This window comes from Bubalus kerabau, chromosome 5 (assembly GCF_029407905.1).
Source record: "Bubalus kerabau isolate K-KA32 ecotype Philippines breed swamp buffalo chromosome 5, PCC_UOA_SB_1v2, whole genome shotgun sequence".
Classification (NCBI taxonomy): Eukaryota; Metazoa; Chordata; class Mammalia; order Artiodactyla; family Bovidae; genus Bubalus; species Bubalus kerabau.
Genome location: NC_073628.1, coordinates 51,566,656 through 51,586,939, shown reverse-complemented (window position 1 = coordinate 51,586,939; position 20,284 = coordinate 51,566,656). Strand labels below are relative to the sequence as shown.

General features: G+C 39.7%; 1 protein-coding gene across 1 annotated transcript in view; it reads right to left on the bottom strand.

The window, feature by feature from the left end:
• The window catches only part of HEPHL1 (hephaestin like 1), a 112,533-nt gene that overhangs the window by 39,645 nt on the left and 52,604 nt on the right, over positions 1-20,284 (bottom strand). Inside the window, exons 9-12 of the mRNA XM_055581661.1 lie at positions 19,265-19,476; positions 15,467-15,617; positions 7,033-7,245; positions 3,934-4,147 (exon numbers count right to left, since the gene is read on the bottom strand). Coding sequence (XP_055437636.1) covers positions 3,934-4,147; positions 7,033-7,245; positions 15,467-15,617; positions 19,265-19,476 — 790 coding nt within the window. The remainder of the gene's footprint in view (positions 1-3,933; positions 4,148-7,032; positions 7,246-15,466; positions 15,618-19,264; positions 19,477-20,284) is intronic.

Genomic DNA, 20,284 nt, shown 5'->3' with positions numbered 1-20,284 from the left:
GGCATTGTGTCATTTTTTTGTGGCATTGTGCCACATAGATGTGGCATTGTTGCCTTTCTGGGATCCTGAGTTCTCCCCACTATGTTCTTAGGAAGCCACAGCGAAAGACTTCCAGGTTCCAAGGTGAGGCAGAGGGTCTGTGCTGATCAGGACAATAAATGTTTCAGGGAAAACCCATACTGAGGGGTGGTTTGAAACCTGGAGATGTCCTAAGATATGGCCTCGGGTCAGATGGCAGATGCATAGTAACTGGGGTAGGAGGGCCTTTGCTCCTGGGCTCTGATCTATGGGGGTGCCACAGACTGCCACTGGGACAACCTGTCACTGCAACTCTGTCCTGCATTTTTATCTACAGAGCTGTTGCTTTTTAAACAGGCGAAATCAATTTTAACAATTTCAGTTAACCCAACACAACCAAAATTTTATCATTTCATCATGTGATAACTGTAAAATATTTGTTAGTTATATAGTTTATGTTTTTGTTCATACCAATTCTATGAAATCCAATGTATGTTTTATACTTATGGTTCATCTCAATTTGGACTACCACATTTCAAGTGTTCTATAGCCAAGTATGGATACAGTCTACTATATTAGTGCTGATCTAGAAGACTGCGGTTGTGGCTCTTCTGTTATACTTTTAATAGGTGAAAATGCTCTCATTTCACTTTGTTGTCATTTATTTATGGGCAAGACCAGAATGGCAGGGACAGGGTGCACACACACCCACCGCCCTCTGTCTCTCTAAGAAGCTTGAAAGACAATCCCAGAAGATTAAAGCTAGCTTTTTCTGCCAGCCTGGATGGATGGGGCTGAAAACAGAAATTACACTGAGTTTCAAGAAAATAATGAAGGATATATTTCTTACATACTCATGGGCTAGGACTGTACATATGACAATTATTATACAATAATGTCTTCAGAGATAGCAGCCTGTTAATGAAATAATTATTTTAGAAAAGACCAAATTAGTATTCATTTCACTTTATACTGAATTATCCATTTTTAACTTGTATAAGCAGCACTTCTTTGGCAGGGGGCGTGTCTGGTTTAACAAAATGTGTTGGTGAATAATTGAAGTGAAGTGAAGTGAAAGTCACTCAGTCATGTCCGACTCTTTGTGACCCCATAGACTGTAGCCTGCCATGCTCCTCTGTCCACAGGATTCTCCAGGCAAAAATACTGGAGTGGGTTGCCATTTCCTTCTCCCTGGGAAGGGCTACGCATCCAGGCAACCCACTCCAGTATTCTTGCCTGGAGAATCCTGTGGACAGAGGAGCCTGGAGGGCTGCTGTCCATGGGGTCGCACAGAGTCGGACACGACTGAAGCAACTTAGCATGCATGCATGCGTGCACTGGAGAAAGAAATGTCAACCCACTCTAGTGTTCTTGCCTGGAGAATCCCAGGGACAGAGGAGCCTGGTAGGCTACCGTCTATGGGGTTGCACGGAGTTGGACATGACTGAAGCGACTTAGCAGCAGCAGCACTTCTCAAGGGATGTTCGCAACCAAGGGATCATACCCAGGTCTCACATTGCAGGCGTATTCTTTACTGTCTGAGCCACCAGGGAAGCCCAAGAATACTGGAGTGGGTGGCCTACCCCTTCTCCAGTGGATCTTCCCAATCCAGGGATTGAACCAGAGTGTCCTGCATTGCAGGTGGGTTCTTTACCAGCTGAGCTACCAGGGAAACCTGGTGAATCTTGGAATGAATTTTAAAGCTTCCTACCCTTGAGGCAAATCTTTTACAACTGAGGAGTGATTTTCTTTCTTAATTTATCCACAAGGTGGCACCATTATATTCTTTCCATGAGCCTGAACCTTCAAAACAGGCCGAGTAAGAAAAACACTCTCTGACATACATCACAGCAGGATCCTCTATGACCCACCTCCCAGAATATTGGAAATACAAGCAAAAAATAAACAAATGAGACCTAATTAACCTTAAAAGCTTCTGCACATCAAAGGAAACTATTAGCAAGGTGAAAAGACAGCCTTCAGAATGGGAGAAGATAATAGCAAATGAAGCAACTGACAAACAACTAATCTCAAGAATATACAAGCAACTCCTACAGCTCAACTCCAGAAAAATAAATGACCCAATCAAAAAATGGGCCAAAGAACTAAATAGACATTTCTCCAAAGAAGACATACAGATGGCTAACAAACACATGAAAAGATGCTCAACATCACTCATTATCAGAGAAATGCAAATCAAAACCACTATGAGGTACCATTTCACACCAGTCAGAATGGCTGCGATCCAAAAGTCTACAAGCAATAAATGCTGGAGAGGGTGTGGAGAAAAGGCAACCCTCTTACACTGTTGGTGGGAATGCAAACTAGTACAGCCACTATGGAGAACAGTGTGGAGATTCCTGAAAAAACTGGAAATAGAACTGTCTTATGACCCAGCAATCCCACTGCTGGGCATACACACTGAGGAAACCAGAAGGGAAAGAGACACGTGTACCCCAATGTTCATGGCAGCACTGTTTATAATAGCCAGGACATGGAAGCAACCTAGATGTCCATCAGCAGATGAATGGATAAGAAAGCAGTGGTACATATACACAATGGAGTATTACTCAGCCATTAAAAAGAATACATTTGAATCAGTTCTAATGAGGTGGATGAAACTGGAGCCTATTATACAGAGTGAAGTAAGCCAGAAAGAAAAACACCAATACAGTATACTAACGCATATATATGGAATTTAGAAAGATGGTAACAATAACCCTGTGTACGAGACAGCAAAGGAGTCACTGATGTATAGAACAGTCTTTTGGACTCTGTGGGAGAGGGAGAGGGTGGAAAGATTTGGGAGAATGGCATTGAAACATGTAAAATATCATATATGAAACAAGTTGCCAGTCCAGGTTCGATGCACGATACTGGATGCTTGGGGCTGGTGCACTGGGATGACCCAGAGGGATGGTATGGGGAGGGAGGAGGGAGGAGGGTTCAGGATGGGGAACACATGTATACCTGTGGCGGATTCATTTTGATATTTGGCAAAACTAATACAATTGTGTGAAGTTTAAAAATATAGTGAAATTAAAAAAAAAAGAAAAGAAAAACAGAACAGGCTATGATTCCTAACAGCTGATGTAGAGGAGTTGGTGGGGGTCATAACCACAGAAGGTGCATGAAGGCAGGGCAAGCGAAGTGTGATAATAAATATGGCATGGTGATGAGAACACGAATTTGTCCTTCAAAAAGGTCAGTGTTCAACTCCACTTCTGCCAGTGACTGAGTGAACCAGTCCTCACCTGCATACATGCGGCGGTGCCACCCAGGCAGAAGGTGCTAACCCCGGGGAGGAGGCCTGCAGGCCTGCCCCCCAGACAGTTCAGCCCTGGAGACGGGGCCGGAGGGCACCCGTGCTCATCAGTGCGCAAGGTCCTCGAGCCCGCGGATTCCTCTGTGCTCTGCAAGGGCAGCGCCTCCACAGGAGGGCAAGCCTCATGGATGCTCTGGGCACCAGGCCAACGAGGGGACCTGCCCTTCCTGCCCCAGCCCGGTGCTCTCCACCTCCCCCGCCCCTCGGGTGTCCCTGCGGCCAGTGACTGCCGGCGGCCCCCACCCCGCCCATCTACAGCGCCACACCCACCCCAGCTCTGCGCAGCGGCCCTGCGTCTCCGCACCGCGTCCCTCGGGGTCCCCGGGAGGCGAGCCCCTGCGCTGACCTGCCCCGCGCTCGCTCAGACCCACGTGCGTGGCCCGCCAGCCTCCCGGGGACCAGACTGGCTTCAGACCGCTCCCTCAGAGGGGGACGGCGACTTCCCTAGGCTTTCGTGTTCCTGAGTGACATGTCTGTGTGCCAGGACTGGGCAGACAGCACCCGGGGCCCTTTTAGGTTCCGCGTTTGCCGAACGTCCACGCACGTGTGCGAACCCACCCCAGAGACGGCGGCGGCTCGGCCTGTGGTACCTTTCCCCTCTTGCGTCCAAGTGCTGCTTTTCGAACTCCCAGTTTTTGTTAGGGGCATAATCCCATTCTACTTCTTCAGCGGCGATGTAAAAGGTTCTTATCATCCCATAGGGCTGCTCAGGAGGGTCCTTGTTGCCGCAGCTGCTGACCTCATATAACTGATGCATGCCTCTTGCCAAGTGGTGCAGGGTGGAGCAAAAGACCCTGAAGATTCCTGGAAGAGATATGGCTTGGCGTTCAGAGCGATGCTCAAGCGCTTGCTTTTGGTTTACTAACAAACCTCCGTAATTATTAAAAAAAAATAACCGGTCAGGTGGGTTTTTAAGATATCAACCTTCTATAGCATTTAAAAATCAGACCCTAAGAGGAATAAATTACTTGTAAATATATTTACGTATGGGGAAAAATACCATCTGAAATTCATCTGTCATGTCCAAAAACAAATAAAGAAAAAACTTGTAAAGTTGCTGCCAAGAAATGATTTCTCCGGGTCTCCCCTACCGTACACACCTATTAGAGGATAGTCACTCCTGGAAAAAATCTTTGATAGGTATCTTCTCCCAGCCCAGTTTAAAAGGAACTAATTACCTGTCTAGACAAAGTTCAAATTAGGTCACTCTTCTGAAGTCATGGCTTTTGCCCTAAAGGGTTTTATAAGCTATAAGGTGCAATATACAAATGAGCTATTACTCTTAAAGCTAAATGTATTTTTTCATTAAGCCCTTGAGCAGAGGAGGGTCTCATTTCCAATGGTAGGTCTACATTATGCCAGATGAAAAGGAAATAGAAATAGCAACCATCATATCTGACTGAGAACTATATGATTTTTTAAGCTGAATTTTCTAGATGCCTTGGCATCAGATATACATATTTTAATTAAATTCACAATAAAATCATACAAAATCAAATTATTGGAAGATGTTAACTCAGGGAAATTATTGGATCAACAAATCTTCTCCTCTAGTTGACTCTGTTCTCAGAGGTGAATGAGAGTGTGGGTCTCATTAACTATTTACAGTGCACAGAGATAGCATCTATCATGTCTAAATATTGCCAAATTATCCCTTCAGGATGAGCCCAAACCATTGGTTCATAGGGTACCCTAGCACACCCAGGCACAAATGGTGACCCTCTGTAAAAACAAAGAGAAGACCCTTCTGACAACAGAGGTGGCCAGAGCTTCCTCTGCGTGTGCTGGTCTCCAGGCAGCCCACTATTGGTGTGCTAATCATCCCTTCAACAGAGGAGGAATTTTCTTTTCTAAGAACAAAGAGGAGCTTAAAGTCTTGATTATGGTGATATTTTCACAGATGCATACTATTTCCACACTCATCAATTTACAAGTATAAAATATACAGCTTTTTGTGTTTCAGTCATACATCAATAAAATGGTTTAAAAAAAAAAAGATCAAAGAGGAAATGTTTGACTTTCAGCTGACAGGCTACTCTACCCATGTTTGGGTACTCCTTTTAGCTTAGAGGATGGGGCGGCAACAGGTGAAATGACTCAGCTTTTCAGCAGTCACTGATTTACACTCACTGCCAAACAAAAACTGGAAAGCATTGTCATGTAGCTCTTTAGAAGCCTGGAGGGCCCATGAGTAAGTAACCATGTCCCTAAAATTATTCCAGCCATCTCTAGCTTTGAATGCTGTTTCTATGAATTAAAACTATTTGGCTGTTTCCCTCTTGTCCCCTCTTTGGTCTTGAAGAGTGAATTTTAAAAAAGTAATTGTTCCAAAGGCATCCCTTGGGGTGATTCATAATTGATCAATCAATTAATATAAAAGGTTGAATACTAGAAGCTTACAAGGCAAGGATTAATGCAGCCCCTAGTCTGAGGCAGTACTTTGGCAAAAGTTTTGAAGCTCAAGGCTCTTTTTTTTTTTCTAATGTATTTTATTTGGTAGGTAAGTCATGGAGACTTTTCCTCTCTCAACCAGATAACTGAATGTAAAATCATGGAGAAAATATGCATTTACACTCACAGAAGCCAGAAGTGAACGTTGAGGCGGGAACTCACAGCAGCCAGAAGTGAATGTTGAGGCAGGGTTAGGTGGCTCCCAGGGTCCATATGTTTTCTATATATTTCTCTGATGACTTAAAATTTTAGATTTGTCTCAGGTAGAAATGTTTAACGTGTAAAGAGGTGATGTAAGTCATATTTACTACTTGTTAATAGAAAAGAGTAGCTTTGAAGAGCTCTATCTTCTTTTCTCTTTGAATTTTTTTTCCCTCAAATCTCAAATTCTTAACCAGTGACAGAGAGTAGCATCTAAAATGCAGTTCCAGTGTGAAGGAAAGAAGTAAATACCTATTCATAAAGGAAACAGAGCAGGCAAGTACTTATCTTGAGTAGCATATTGGTTTCATTTTAAGACCAATGAAAAAGTTGGTTTGGAGAAACATGTTGAATATCCACAGCATTTACTATTCTTATTTTTCATGAGAGTATATGTTGCCAAATATTACCCTTTATCTTTTATTAAAATGCCCCAGTGACCTAATTAACTTGTTAATCTCTAAGAGAAGGGATGGGTACTGGCACTTCAATGGGCTCTCCATGGACTCCGGATCCAACACAGCCTTGCTTTCTGGGCACCCGAGAGAATGACAATAGGCAAGTCCCTGTTTGGACTCATCAAGAGACCACTATCAATCTCTAGAGAAGGGAGACAAGTTCACATCTACAACCTAGAAGCAACCACCAGGCTGCTCATGTCTGGTTGATGCTTCCGAGCAGCAACTAAAATGAAGTCTGTGTTTAAAGAGAATAAACAAGCAAACAAAAATACTCTTTCTTGGGGCTGAATTGTTCATGGATATAAATAAAGAGCATTCTTCTAGGATTTGTGAGGCCAGGTCATTTAGAGGACTCCTACTTTTGCTTTATGGATGTTATTAGATGCTTTTCCTCTGTCCTTCACATTATGTGTTTGAAATACAATAGTCAGGACTCTCTGATTCTACTCAAGGCTATATTTCCTTCTGCACACCCAGAAGTGCCCAAATTCAACCAGTTTCTTCTGAGGAAAGACCCTAAGAGTACCTGCCTAAAGATAGGAATCTGGTCACCTGAGCTGGCCCTGCCAAGTTTACCTGCACGGTCTGGCTGCATGAATGCCGTTGTGGAGACGTGGGGAAACAGCGCCAGGGAGTCCCGGTGAGACCCTCGTAGGTGGATGGTGTTCCCTTGAAAATTAACTCCATGCATGTCCGTGTCAGTGCCCATTCCAATCAGATGCCAGGAGACTCTATCCTTTTTGCACATGGTTAGGCCTGGCTGGTTGCCATACATGTAGCCATTAATAGCTAAATGGAAGGAAAAGGAGAGCAGAATGCACTATTATTTTGTAGATGTGGTGAAAACACATCACCTTAGTGAAAGATTATCAGTGCATATGGAGGCAGTGGTGTTCAAGTTCAAAATTTACAGAAGATCCTATTATCAGAGAATAAAGAGTACTGGGGAAAAGTCAGGTGTTGTATCAAATTTAAATGGAGACTGAAATGAATAACGAATAATGAAAATACACTAAAACTGTGAAACTGTTCTATTTAACAATGTACACACAGGACATGAATTCTAAGAATTAATAAGAAATAAACAGGTTGTTTTCTTAAGCAATTTTTTTCTGACAAAATTATTTGATAGCATTATATAGTATCCTTCATTTCACATTTTAGTTTTGCAGATTATAAAGAGCATCATCCTTGAAAAAATATTTACAGATTTCATGAATTTCCCCAAAGTCTTTTTTTAAAACTCTTGATATGGAAGTCATTTTCTTTTAAGGTTCTCATCCTGTCATCTCCCTTGTTAAGTGTCTTTTCCTCAGTTATTCATTTAATTCTGTCAGATCCTCATTTGCCAATGGCTTTGCATTTCATTCTAGAAGTTATCAGACATCCCTTCACTGATTTTATGGATCTTGTATCACTTGAAAGACTTGCAGTTGATTGACATTATATTTGCATGTCTGGTCAGTGAAGAGGGATTTGAGAAGTGGGGAAGAGACACCAAGTTTTAAGAGGTTAGCCCTTGAATAAATAATTTTGCCTTATGATAATTTTGATTTTCCAACTTCAGTAAAATAACTGACAAGACTTTGAATAATGATCACTTAGATATGAAAAGTCTTTGTACCTCCAGAAATGCAAATTGCTTTTCTCTTTGACATCAACCTCAATCCACTGACAGCGGCTACACGCGCCCCCCTGGGGGATGACCACTATGACTGAGTACACTGAGGGGTGACTGTGCCTAACTGCATCTCAGGCTCGATGTCCTGGAGAGAGACACCCCCCACTCCATTCCTTCTACGGCCTGTCCACCACACACGTAAATGGTCTCCTGTTAGAATCTCATTGTCAAATAAAATTACCTTTTGTTTCTTTATCTGTGAAATGAGTGGTGTTTGGTAATTTTACTCAAATATCTGGAATTATTAGCAGAAATTCCAAGAAGCCCTGGAGCTGCTGAAAAGAATATCACACTTTCTGAAGAAAATCTTTGATCATGATGTTGCAAATCAACTGTCTTGTCTATTGAATGTTAAAGAGATATCATTGTAATTTTTTTTCAATTTATTTATTTTAATTGGAGGCTAATTAGTTTGCAATATTGTAGTGGGTTTTGCCATACATTGACATGAATCAGCCATGGGTGTACATGTGTTCCCCATCCCAAATCCCCCTCCCACCTCCCTCCCCATCCCATTGTAAATTGTAGTGCTAAGAGTTTAGTCCTTGGCTAGCTGGTAGAGAATTCTCTGTTGCCTAGAAACTCCAGTTTAACACTTCTCTTTCCTAGGAATTCCCTGGTGATCCAGTAGTTAGGATTCCACATTCTCACTGCTGGAGGCCCAGGTCAGGGAATTAAGCTACCACAAAGCTGTGTGGCATGCCCTCACCCACTCCAGAACGTCTTTTTCTGGAACATTTATTCATTCATTTATATATTCAACAAGCAGATTGGAACATAGACTGTATAACACGAGCAATGCAAACATTGTATGCCATGTAAAGCATTTTCTCTTTGGTATTGTAGCCAACTTTCTCCTACTCACGCAAGAAAGACTGGAGACAAAATTTAATTTATAATTAATGTGAAGCTTAAACTAAATACATAATTTCCTTGAATTTTGCCTTAAACATGACATATTCTGCAGGTTTAAAATATACAAATATATTTCAAATTGCCAAACCAGGAAGGGACTGGATTTGACATGATCCATTAGGTTTTTTCTGTTTTCTATATGCAGGCTTCTCGGTATATAGATCCCTTTTGCAGCCTAGCTTTTCCATTAAGGAATTGCTATGTTTCCTAATTTATAGCTTAGTTTACCTTTTTATTGGCTATTATAAAGGTTGGGAACAAATTTTGTCTTCAGTTATAACAATTTTTTTTTATAAGGTGATGTTGAAAGTGCATTATTCCTTGTTTTTCATTGGTCCAAGAAGGGGTTCAGATGGAACAGAGCATCTGAGACCACAAAGTCTGAGCCAGTGCTGTGGGTCACTTGGAGCCTTGAACATTTTTGGACTTCCAGGGGAGAAAGAGAGACTTTTTTGCACTTCTTTGGGAGAGAAGGGGAAGGCTATTTCACTATTTTCTCGTAATGTTTTAAAGGCAATAAATAGATGCTATGCTTGGTCCTAAAATAAGGTCTGTTATCTTGCCATGTTTGCTTTAGTATTGAAAGAAATTTTTATTGAAACATATTTGATTTATAATATTATATTAGTTTTAAGTATACAACATGGTGATTCAATATGTTTATAGATTATACTCCATTTAAAGTTAATATAAAATAATGGCAATATTTCCATATGTTGTATAATATACCCTTGTAGTTTATTTATTTTATTCATAGTAGTATTTTTTCCTTAATCCCATAGCCCTATCTTACACCTTCACCTTTCCCTCTCCCCACCGATAACCATTAGTTTGTTCTTTATATTTGTGAATCTGTTTTTTCATTGTTGTTGTATATATTCATTTGTTCTATTTTTTAGATTCCACATATAAGTGAAAGCATACGATATTTGTCTTTCTCTGTCTGACTTATTTCACTAAGCATAATATTCTCTAGTTCCATCCATGTTGTTGTAAATGGCAGAATTTCATTCCTTTTTTATGTCTTAGCTTTATTCCTTATATATGTGCGTGTATATATATATATATATGTATATATGTATGTATATATGTATGTATATATACATGAACATTGGGCTGCATGCATCATTTTGAATTAGTGGTTTTGGGTTTTTTTTTCCAGAACTGAAATTGTTGGGTCATATGGTAGTTTTATTTTTATTTTTTTGAGACACTTCCATACTGTTTTCCACAATGGCTACACCAATTTACATTTCCATCAATTGTGTATAATGGTTCCCTTTTCTCCACATCCTGTCTAACATTTGCTGTTTGTGTTCTTTTTGATGATAGCTATTCTGACGTGAGCTGATACCTCATTGTGGTTTCGATTTGCATTTCTCTGATGTAGCAATGCTGTTGAGCATCTTTTCAGGTGCCTGTTGGTTGGCCATCTGCATTTCCTCTTTGGAAAAATGTCTATTCAATTCTTCTGCCCCATTTTTAATCACATTGTTTGTTTCTTTGATTTTGGGTTGTACAAGTTGTTTCTATTTGTTGACTATTAATCTCTTGTCAGGCATATCATTTGCAAACATTTTCTCCCATTCAGTAGGTTGTCTTTTCATTTTGTTGATGGTTTCCTTTGCTGTGCACAAACTTTTCAATTTAATTAGATCTCATTTGCTTATTTTTACTTTTTTTTCTTTACTTTAGGAGACAGATCCAAAAAACTATTTCTGGGATTTATGTCAAAGAGTGTTCTGCCTCTGTTTTTCTCTGGGAGTTTCATAGTATTCAGTCTTACATTTAGATCTTTAATTCATTTTATTTTTGTATATTGGTGTTAGAGAGTCTTCTAATTTCATTCTATAGTTGTCCAGTTTTCCCTGAAACACTTATTGTAGACACTGTCTTCTCCATTCTATATTCTTGCCTCCTTTGTCATAGAGTGATTGACAGAAGCACGTGGGTTTATTTTTAGCCTCTCTATTCTGTTCCATTGATCTGTGTCTGGTTTTGTGCCTGTGCCAAACTATTTTGATTACTATGCTAAGCCACTTCAGTCGTGTCCAACTCTTTGCAACCCTATGGACTGTAGCCCTCCAGGCTCCTCTATCCATGGGATTCTCCAGGCAAGAATACTGGAGTGAGTTGCTTTACCCTCCTCCAGGGATCTTCCCAACCCAGGGATCAAATGATGTGTCCCTTATGTCTCCTGCATTGGCAGGCAGATTCTTTACCATTAGCACCACCCGGGAAGCCCCTTGATTGTCTGAAGTCAGGCAGCATTGAGTCCTTCAGCTCTGTTCTTTCTCAAGATTCGTTTGGCTTTTTGGGGTCTTTTGTGTTTCTACACAAATTTTAAAATTATTTGTTTTAGTTCTGTGAAAAATGCCCTTGATATTTTGATAGAGATTGCATTGAATCCGTAGATTGCCTTGAACAGAATGGTCATTTAAAAATATTGATTCCTTCAATATAGTGAAAATGAGTATACTACCCAAAGCAATCTATAGCTTCAATGCAATCCCTATAAAGCCACCAATAGTATTTTTCAGAGAACTAGAACAAATAATTTCACAATTTGTATGGAAATACAAAAAACCTCAAATAGCCAAAGCAATCTTGAGAAAGAAGAATGGAACTGGAGGAATCAACCTGCCTGACTTCAGGCTCTACTACAAAGCCACAGTCATCAAGACAGTATGATACTGGCACAAAGACAGAAACATAGATCAATGGAACAAAATAGAAAGCCCAGAGATAAATCCATGCACCTATGGACACTTTATCTTTGACAAAGGAGGCAAGAGTATACAATGGAGAAAAGACAATCTCTTTAACAAGTGATGCTGAGAAAACTAGTCAACCACTTGTAAAAGAATGAAACTAGAACACTTTCTAACACCATACACAAAAATAAACTCAAAATGGATTAAAAATCTAAATGTAAGACCAGAAACTATAAAACTCTTAGAGGAAAACAGGCAAAACACTCTCCGACATAAACCACAGCGGGATCCTCTATGACCCACTTCCCACAAATATTGGAAATAAAAGCAAAAATAAACAAATGGGACCTAATTAAACTTAAAAGCTTCTGCACAACAAAGGAAACTATAAGAAAGGTGAAAAGACAGCCTTCAGAATGGGAGAAAATAATAGCAAACGAAGCAACCGACAAAGAATTAATCTCAAAAATACACAAGCAACTCCTGAAGCTCAATTCCAGAAAAATAAACGACTCAATCAAAAAGTGGGCCAAAGAACTAAACAGGTATTCCTCCAAAGAAGACATACAGATGGCTAACAAACACATGAAAAGATGCTCAACATCACTCATTATCAGAGAAATGCAAATCAAAACCACTATGAGGTACCATTTCACACCAGTCAGAATGGCTGCTATCCAGAAGTCTATAAGCAATAAATGCTGGAGAGGGTGTGGAGAAAAGGGAACTCTCTTACACTGTTGGTGGGAATGCAAACTAGCACAGCCACTATGGAGAACAGTGTGGAGATTCCTTAAAAACTGGACATAGAACTGCCATATGACCCAGCAATCTCACTGCTGGGCATACACACCAAGGAAACCAGAATTGAAAGAGACACGTGTACCCCAATGTTCATCACAGCGCTGTTTATAATAGCCAGGACATGGAAGCAACCTAGATGTCCATCAGCAGACAAATGGATAAGAAAGCTGTGGTACATATACACAATGGAATATTACTCAGCCATTAAAAAGAATACATTTGAATCAGTTCTAATGAGGTGGATGAAACTGGAGCCTATTATACAGAGTGAAGTGGGCCAGAAAGGAAAACACCAATACAGTATACTAACTCATATATATGGAATTTAGAAAGATGGTAACAATAAACCTGTATATGAGACAGCAAAAGAGACACAGATGTATAGAACAGTCTTTTGGACTCTGTGGGAGAGGGTGAGGGCAGGATGATGTGGGAGAATGGCTTTGAAACATGTAAATTATCACATGTGAAATGAATCGCCAGTCCAGGTTCTATGCATGATACAGGGTGCTCAGGACTGGTGTACTGGGATGATCCAGAGGAATGGGATGGGGAGGGAGGTGGGAGGGGGGTTCAGGATGGGAAACACATGTACACCCGTGGTGGATTCATGCCAATGTATGGCAAAACCAATACAATATTGTAAAGTAAAAAAATAAATAAATAAAACTTAAAAACAAACAAATAAACAAAAAATATTGATTCTTACTATCCAAGATCACAGTATATCTTTGCCATCTGTTTTTGTCTTTTCCATCTTCAATTTCTTTCATCAATGTCATATAGTTTTGTGAGTACAAGTCCTTTGCCTCTCAAGATAGATTTATTCCTAGGTATTTTATTCTTTTTGATGAGATGGTAAGTGAGATTTTTTCTTGATTTTGTTTTCTTATAATGCATTGTTAGTGTGTATAAATGCAACAGATTTCTGTATATTAATTTTGTATTCTGCAACTTTACTAAATTCATTGATGAGCCTTAGTAGTTTTCTGGTGACTTCGTTAGGATTTTCTATGTATTGTATGCCACCTGAAAACAGTAATAGTTTTACTTTTTCTTTCCAATTTGGATGACTTATTTCCTTTTCTTTGGATTACTGTGACTTAGACTTCTATTATTATGTTGAATAAAATTGGCAAGAGTGGGTATCCTTGTCTTGTTCCTAATCTTAGAGGACATGCTTTCAGCTTTTCACCATTGAGTATAATGTTAGCTGTGGATTTGTCACATGACTTTTATTATATTAAGGTATGTTCCCTCTATGCCCATTTTCTGGAGAATTTTTTATCAAAAATGGGTGGTGAATTTAGTCAAAAGCTTTTTCTGCATCTATTGAGAGGACCATACTGTTTTTACTCTTCAGTTTGTTAATGTGGTATATCACATTGATTGTTTTGTGGGTATTAAAAAATCTTTGCATCCCTGAGATAAATTCTACTTGATCATAGTGCATTATCCTTTAAATGTATTATTAGATTCAGTTGGCTAATATTTTGTTGAGGATTTTTGAATCTATGATCACCAGTGATATTGGCCTATAATTTTCCTTTTTTTGTGTGATACTTTTGTCTGGTTTTGGTATCAGGGTGATGGTGGACTCATAGAATGAGTTTGGAAGCATTCTTTCCTCGGCAATTATTTGGAATAGTTTTAAAATGTAGGTGTTAACTCTTCTCTAAATATTTGGTAGAATTCCAATTCTACCATATGGTGAAGACTGGATTTTTGTTTGCTGGGAGTTTTTAAATTACTGACTCAATTTCTTTACTGATACATGGTCTATTCGTATTTTCTATTTCTTCCTGATTCAGTCTTAATAGATTGTACATTTCTAAAGATTTGTCCATTTTTTCCAGGTTGTCCATTTTATTGGCAAATAGATGCTTTTACTGGTCTTTTATGATCCTTTATATTTCTGTGGTGTCCGTTGTAATCTCTCCTTTTTCATTTCTGATTTTATTGATCTGGGTCCTTCCATTTTTTTCTTGATGAGTCTGGTTTATCAGTTTTATTTAACTTTGCAAAGAACCAGCTTTTAATTTCATTGATCCTTTCTATTTTTGTCTCTATTCCCTTATTTCTGCTCTTATCCTTATGACTTCTTATCTTTCACTAACATTAGGTTTTATTTGCTCTTTCTCTAGCTCTTTTAGGTGTAAAGTTAGGTTTTTATTTGAAATTTTTCTTTTTTCCTGAAGTAAGCTTTCAAATTCTGTTGTAGAACTGTTTTTGCTATCACATAAGTTTTGGATTGTCATGTTTTCATTTTCATTTATCTCTAGGTATTTTTTTATTTCCTCTTTGATTTCTTCAGTGATGTATTGGTTGTGTAGTAGTATATTGTTCAGCCTTCACCTGTTGTGTTTTTTTTGTAGTTTTTTCCCTCAAAGTTAATTTCCAGTCTTATATAGTATTGTTTTCAAAAAAGGTGCTTGATGCGTTTTCAATTTTCTTAAATTTACAGGGGCTTGTTTAGTTGCTTAGCATATAATCTATCCTGGAGAATGTTCTGTTTGCACTTGAAAAGAATGTGTATTCTGTTGCTCTTGGATGAAAAAAAAAATATATATATATATGTCTGTATATACACACACAGATAGATATATACATATGAAACAGTAATTCCCTACATTTATTATGTACTGTGACCTGTGCTAGTTCAAATTTTGTATTATTTTATCTAAAGCTGATGAAGTGCTTTAGAAGTATTAAGCTTCGTATCTCTTAAGATGGAGAAGTTTCACCATACCTTGTGAGGCTGAAGCCACAAAATATTTTAGTCATGACCAAGGACAATACCCAAGAAACCAAGCTTAAGATAACTAAAGCATTCCAAATATTTTCACTTCAAATGTGATTATGACTTGACTTTACAAGAGGAAAAGCTTTTTCATACCGTGCATTCGGTTGGACTTCACAAACTCTTTGTCCTCCTTGTCAACGCTGAAGGGATGCCAGGTAAACTTCTGAATATTTTCATCAAGATACCTGCTCAGATTCTCATCAAAGACTGTGATTAGTAGGTAAAATTCCTTGTCTATTCCTTTCTACAGAGAAGAAAGAAATGAATGTATTAAAGTATAGCTTGGGGGACTTCTTAGCTCTACTTCACTTTGAAAGTTAACACAAAGTAACAGAAAGTAAATTAGGATCAACATCAGCCATAGATTTACTGGATCATTTTGTAAATCAAGATTCTGATAAATTCATTCTACACCCTATATATTCATCTTCCTCATTACATCCTTTCCTTCCCCATGTGACCTCCTCAGAGGAAGTAAGTCCCTGTTCACAAGCTTTCCTAATCTGCGGTACTCCTGTTCTCAGGCTGGTCATCACCATGTTATTTTCGTCACTCTGTACTCCGTGTCCTGGCCTTGGCCTCTCTGACCTCATCTCCTTGTATTCACCCCCTAGCTCACTCCAGCCACCCTGGTCTTTTGTTCTTTTTTGAACACACCTAATTCATTCCTGCCTCAAGACCTTTTCACATGCTGTTCCCATTGTCTAGAAGGTTCTCCTAGGTCTTGCCTGGCTCCCTCCCTTATTCTGTTCCATTCCCTGCACCAATATCACCTCCCCGGAGCACCCTCGCCCCACCCTAGCTAAAAGTCCCTCATCTTCCTTTCTGCCTGCAAACTCACTCACTTTTCCACACTCTACTCTTCTTCATAGCGCTTATCTCCACCTAAAATATTTCCTGTATGCACTTAAAATTTTGACTGTTGTCTCATTGTAATGTAGGCTTTGATAGAGTAGTTTTGGAAGTTTTGGGTGTCTCTCTGTATTCCCAGCTCCAACAAAAATGCCTGTAAAACTAGGCACTTAATACATGTCTTTGAGTGAGATAATGAATACATGTAATTTATGGCTTTGCTAAATTATATTAATTTGAGTTGATAATGAATAATTCCCATGTGGATATTCCTAAACCATCTATTTGAATATTACTGACCACACAGCATACTGAATTGTCAAAATCTACTTTTCTTTAAAGCTGAACCAGAGAGGTAACTGTGTTTTCTGTCTCTCAACCACCTTTCCACCTCTAACGGACTCCCTCCCAATCTACCCTTCATCCTGTCATCTACTCCAGAGGGACCCTCACCAGTGCCACCTGATCATATCTCTCTCCTTCTCAATCTGGACAATACAATGTAATTCACAGTGATAGGTCCCTGCCTACCTTTTCAGCCTCATCTCTTGGCTCTTCCCTCCTGACACCTGAACCAAAGCAAGCCCAAGATCCTTGCAGCAATCTGAACTTGCTGTGTTCAGCAGGCCTCTGTCCCTTATACGCGTTCTCCCTCAACTTTGATGGTCTGCCACCCTAATCCAACTTCAAGGGGAGCTTAGCTGTCCCAGCTCTGTGATGCTTTCTTAACTTCTCATTGAAGGTAAGGTTATTCTTTGCTTTACATTCTTACTATACCTTATATACACTTACTGCTTTTATCACATGGTGTTTTAGATCATGGGCTATGGAAAGAAACAATGTAGGCTTAAGATTTTTGAAAATAAAATATTAAAACTGGAGGGGGAATAAGGGATCAAATATATTTGGAAAGATATCAGGTTCTAGTGCCATTCTGATTACATGTTATGACAACTGAGACAAATGACTTGTCTTCTCTAAGTCCTAATTCCCTCATTTGCAAAATGAGGGTATGAGTTGTCCCTACTTCATATTTTTGGAGGGTTAAATTTGATACTATAGGCAAAGCACTTGGTGCACCCTCTAGCAAATACTAAGTACCTGGTGTTAACTGCTATTAACTGTGGTTGTGTTTGTACACAGGATTAGAAGGAACCACTGAGAGGAATTCGGTTGGAGAGCCTCATCATCTGAGAGTCATCTGTAAGGTAACTGGGTCTATGAAAGGGGAAATTAGCCCAGGAGGAGGTTAGAAGGTAGGTATAGGACCCTGTGTTGTAATTAATTTTGTGTCAACTTGTTTGGGTGCCCACATATTTGGTCAAACTTTTTTCTAGCTATTTCCATTGATGGTGTGCTTGGATTTGATTCAGCGACTAAGTGAAAAAGATCACCCTCCCTAGTGTGGGTGAGCCTCATCCAATCATTTGAAGGCCTTAACAGAACAACAAAAAATCTGACCCTCTCACAAGTAAAAGGGGATTCTTCTTGCCTTTGAACTGGAACATCAGCTTTTGCTTGCCTTTGAACTCAAACTCAAACACAGGCTCTTCCTTTCAAGACTGCTGGACTTTTGGGTCTCCTGAGTCTCTTTCTGTGACTTACCCTGCATATCTTGAAACTTGTCGTCCTCCATAGTCATGTGAGCCTGCTCCTTATCATAATTTTCTATCTATATATACATCCTAATGGTTCTTCTCTTCTACAGAACTAGGATTAATGCCGAATATAAAATATACCATTTAAACAAATAGCCTGCTACTTCTGATTAGTAAAGTAATTCAAAATGATTAAGTAGCTGATTTTCCCTCTTTCCATAAGTGTGTTTAATATTATGTAGATATAGCTTGAAATGCTATGCTTTGCCACACTAATCAGTGTGGCTTAATAAAAGCCTCTAAGTTGGGACTTGCAAGAAAATATCTACTTGTTTTCTTGTTTCTTTGGTCATAGTGATTAACTCCTGGATTATAGTGGTGAGCTATAGTGATTCTCAAACTTGGTTGCACATTGGAATCACCTAGAGATTCTGACCGGAGAAGGCAATGGCACCCCACTCCAGTACTCTTGCCTGGAAAATCCCATGGACGGAGGGGCCTGGTGGGCTGCAGTCCATGGGGTCGCTAAGAGTCGGACATGGCTGAGAGACTTCACTTTCACTTTTCACTTTCATGCATTGGAGAAGGAAATGGCAACCCACTCCAGTGTTCTTGACTGGAGAATCCCAGGGACGGGGGAGTGTGGTGGGCTGCTGTCTATGGGGTCGCACAGAGTCAGACACGACTGACGCGACTTAGCAGCAGCAGCAGCAGCAGCAGAGATTCTGACATAATTGGTCTGAAACACCTGAATAAAGGATGTTTAAAAGGGCCCCAGGTTTTTTTTTTTAAAGGTAGGGGGTGGGCAGGTAAGTCTAATGTGTAGACAAATTTGAGAAAATTGCATGCACGCTAAGTTGCATCAGTCTTGTCTGACTCTGTGCAGCCATATGGACTGCAGCCTGTCAGGCTTCTCTGTCTATAGGATTTTGCAGGCAAGAATAGTGGAGTGGGTTACCATGCCCTCCTCCGGGGGGTCTTCCTGACTCAGGAATCTAACCTGCAACTCTTATAGTCTACCTGCATTAGCGGGCAGATTCTTTACCACTAGCACCACCTGGGAAGCCCTTGAGAAAATTTTCCCCCTGCCCCCCAAAATATCCCAATTTATATTCTATATAGGTCTCTGGAGATTCTAGAATCAAAGCAATGCCCAGGGAAAGAGAGTCACCAAATTCCAGCCAAACAAGCAGAGATCCTGGCTTTCTGCATAGGCATCAGTACATTTCAGATCTTAAATTTACACTAAAATTACCTTAAATTAAAATTTGCATCTTAAATTTATGAAAAATAAAATAAAATCCTCATGTAGAAGTCGATTTCAAGAGCACTGAGGAAAAAATTCATCTTTTTGTAATGGATGATTACTATTTACTCTCTAGCCACATTCCTGATCTCTCTCACATACCACCCTGTGAGCCCAGAGACCTTTGAGGCCTACCTGTGTCGCATCAGCATTGAGAATGCCCCTTTTACAGACTAGCAAAGGCCCTACAAGGCCAGAGCTCGTGTCCTTGATTGGTTCAACGGCTGAGAAGTAAAGATAAGTCAGACAGGGTGGGTCATCAGCTGTTGGGCTGACACTTTCAGGCACCATCCATCTGTATGTGAAGATCTCACCTGGCTTAACATGTGCCCCTGGCTTCAGAAATCCTGTGGAGACAAGTAAAACAGCTACTCAAAGCAATAGCCAGGAATGAGAAACTTGTCAGACTGGGTCTTCCAGCTCAGGGTGCGTCTCTGTCTGATGATGTGCTTCATGGAAGGACAGGTGTTTCCACTGTATCCTATCAGAGAGGTCAGTGCCATCATCTGCTGTTTTATGAGATAGATGCTTATATCAAAGGACTATCTTCTTCACAGTTTATATTTAATATCTTCATAGATACTACTTCTTACTCAAATCTCAAGTTTAGCAAATATTAAAAGAGTGATAATTGTCTTTAAATTATCTTAAAGACTGATAATTGCCCATTTATATATAAATGTAAATCCATAAAATATCATTTAATACCTTCTATGATGTGGAATTTATTATATTTGGGCCCTTAGAGGATACCCCAAGAAGTTAAACAAGAGACCTACCTTTAAAGAGTTTTAAATCTAGAAGGTTAAACTAGGAAATAACCCAAATAACTACAAGTTAGCGGAGGTAAGCAAAGGCACAAGGTAACAAAGCTGGTAAATGGCAGATCTGGGATTAAACCTAGGGCTGATTCCAAAGACTTTGTACTTGACCCTCACATTGTATTGTCAAATGAACACATTGAATCTCTTCAACTAGACTGAGGCCAGAGACTTCCTGCATTTTGTTTGTCCAGGGCTTGCAAACAGGTATGCAGAAAGTTTTCTGAGATAAACAATAGAAATGTAGACATTTCAGCTGTCATTAGGGTTCTTTCTGCAAAATTCATCATGAGCATTTTGACCAAGGAAGAGAATGTGGGCACAGGAGACATTG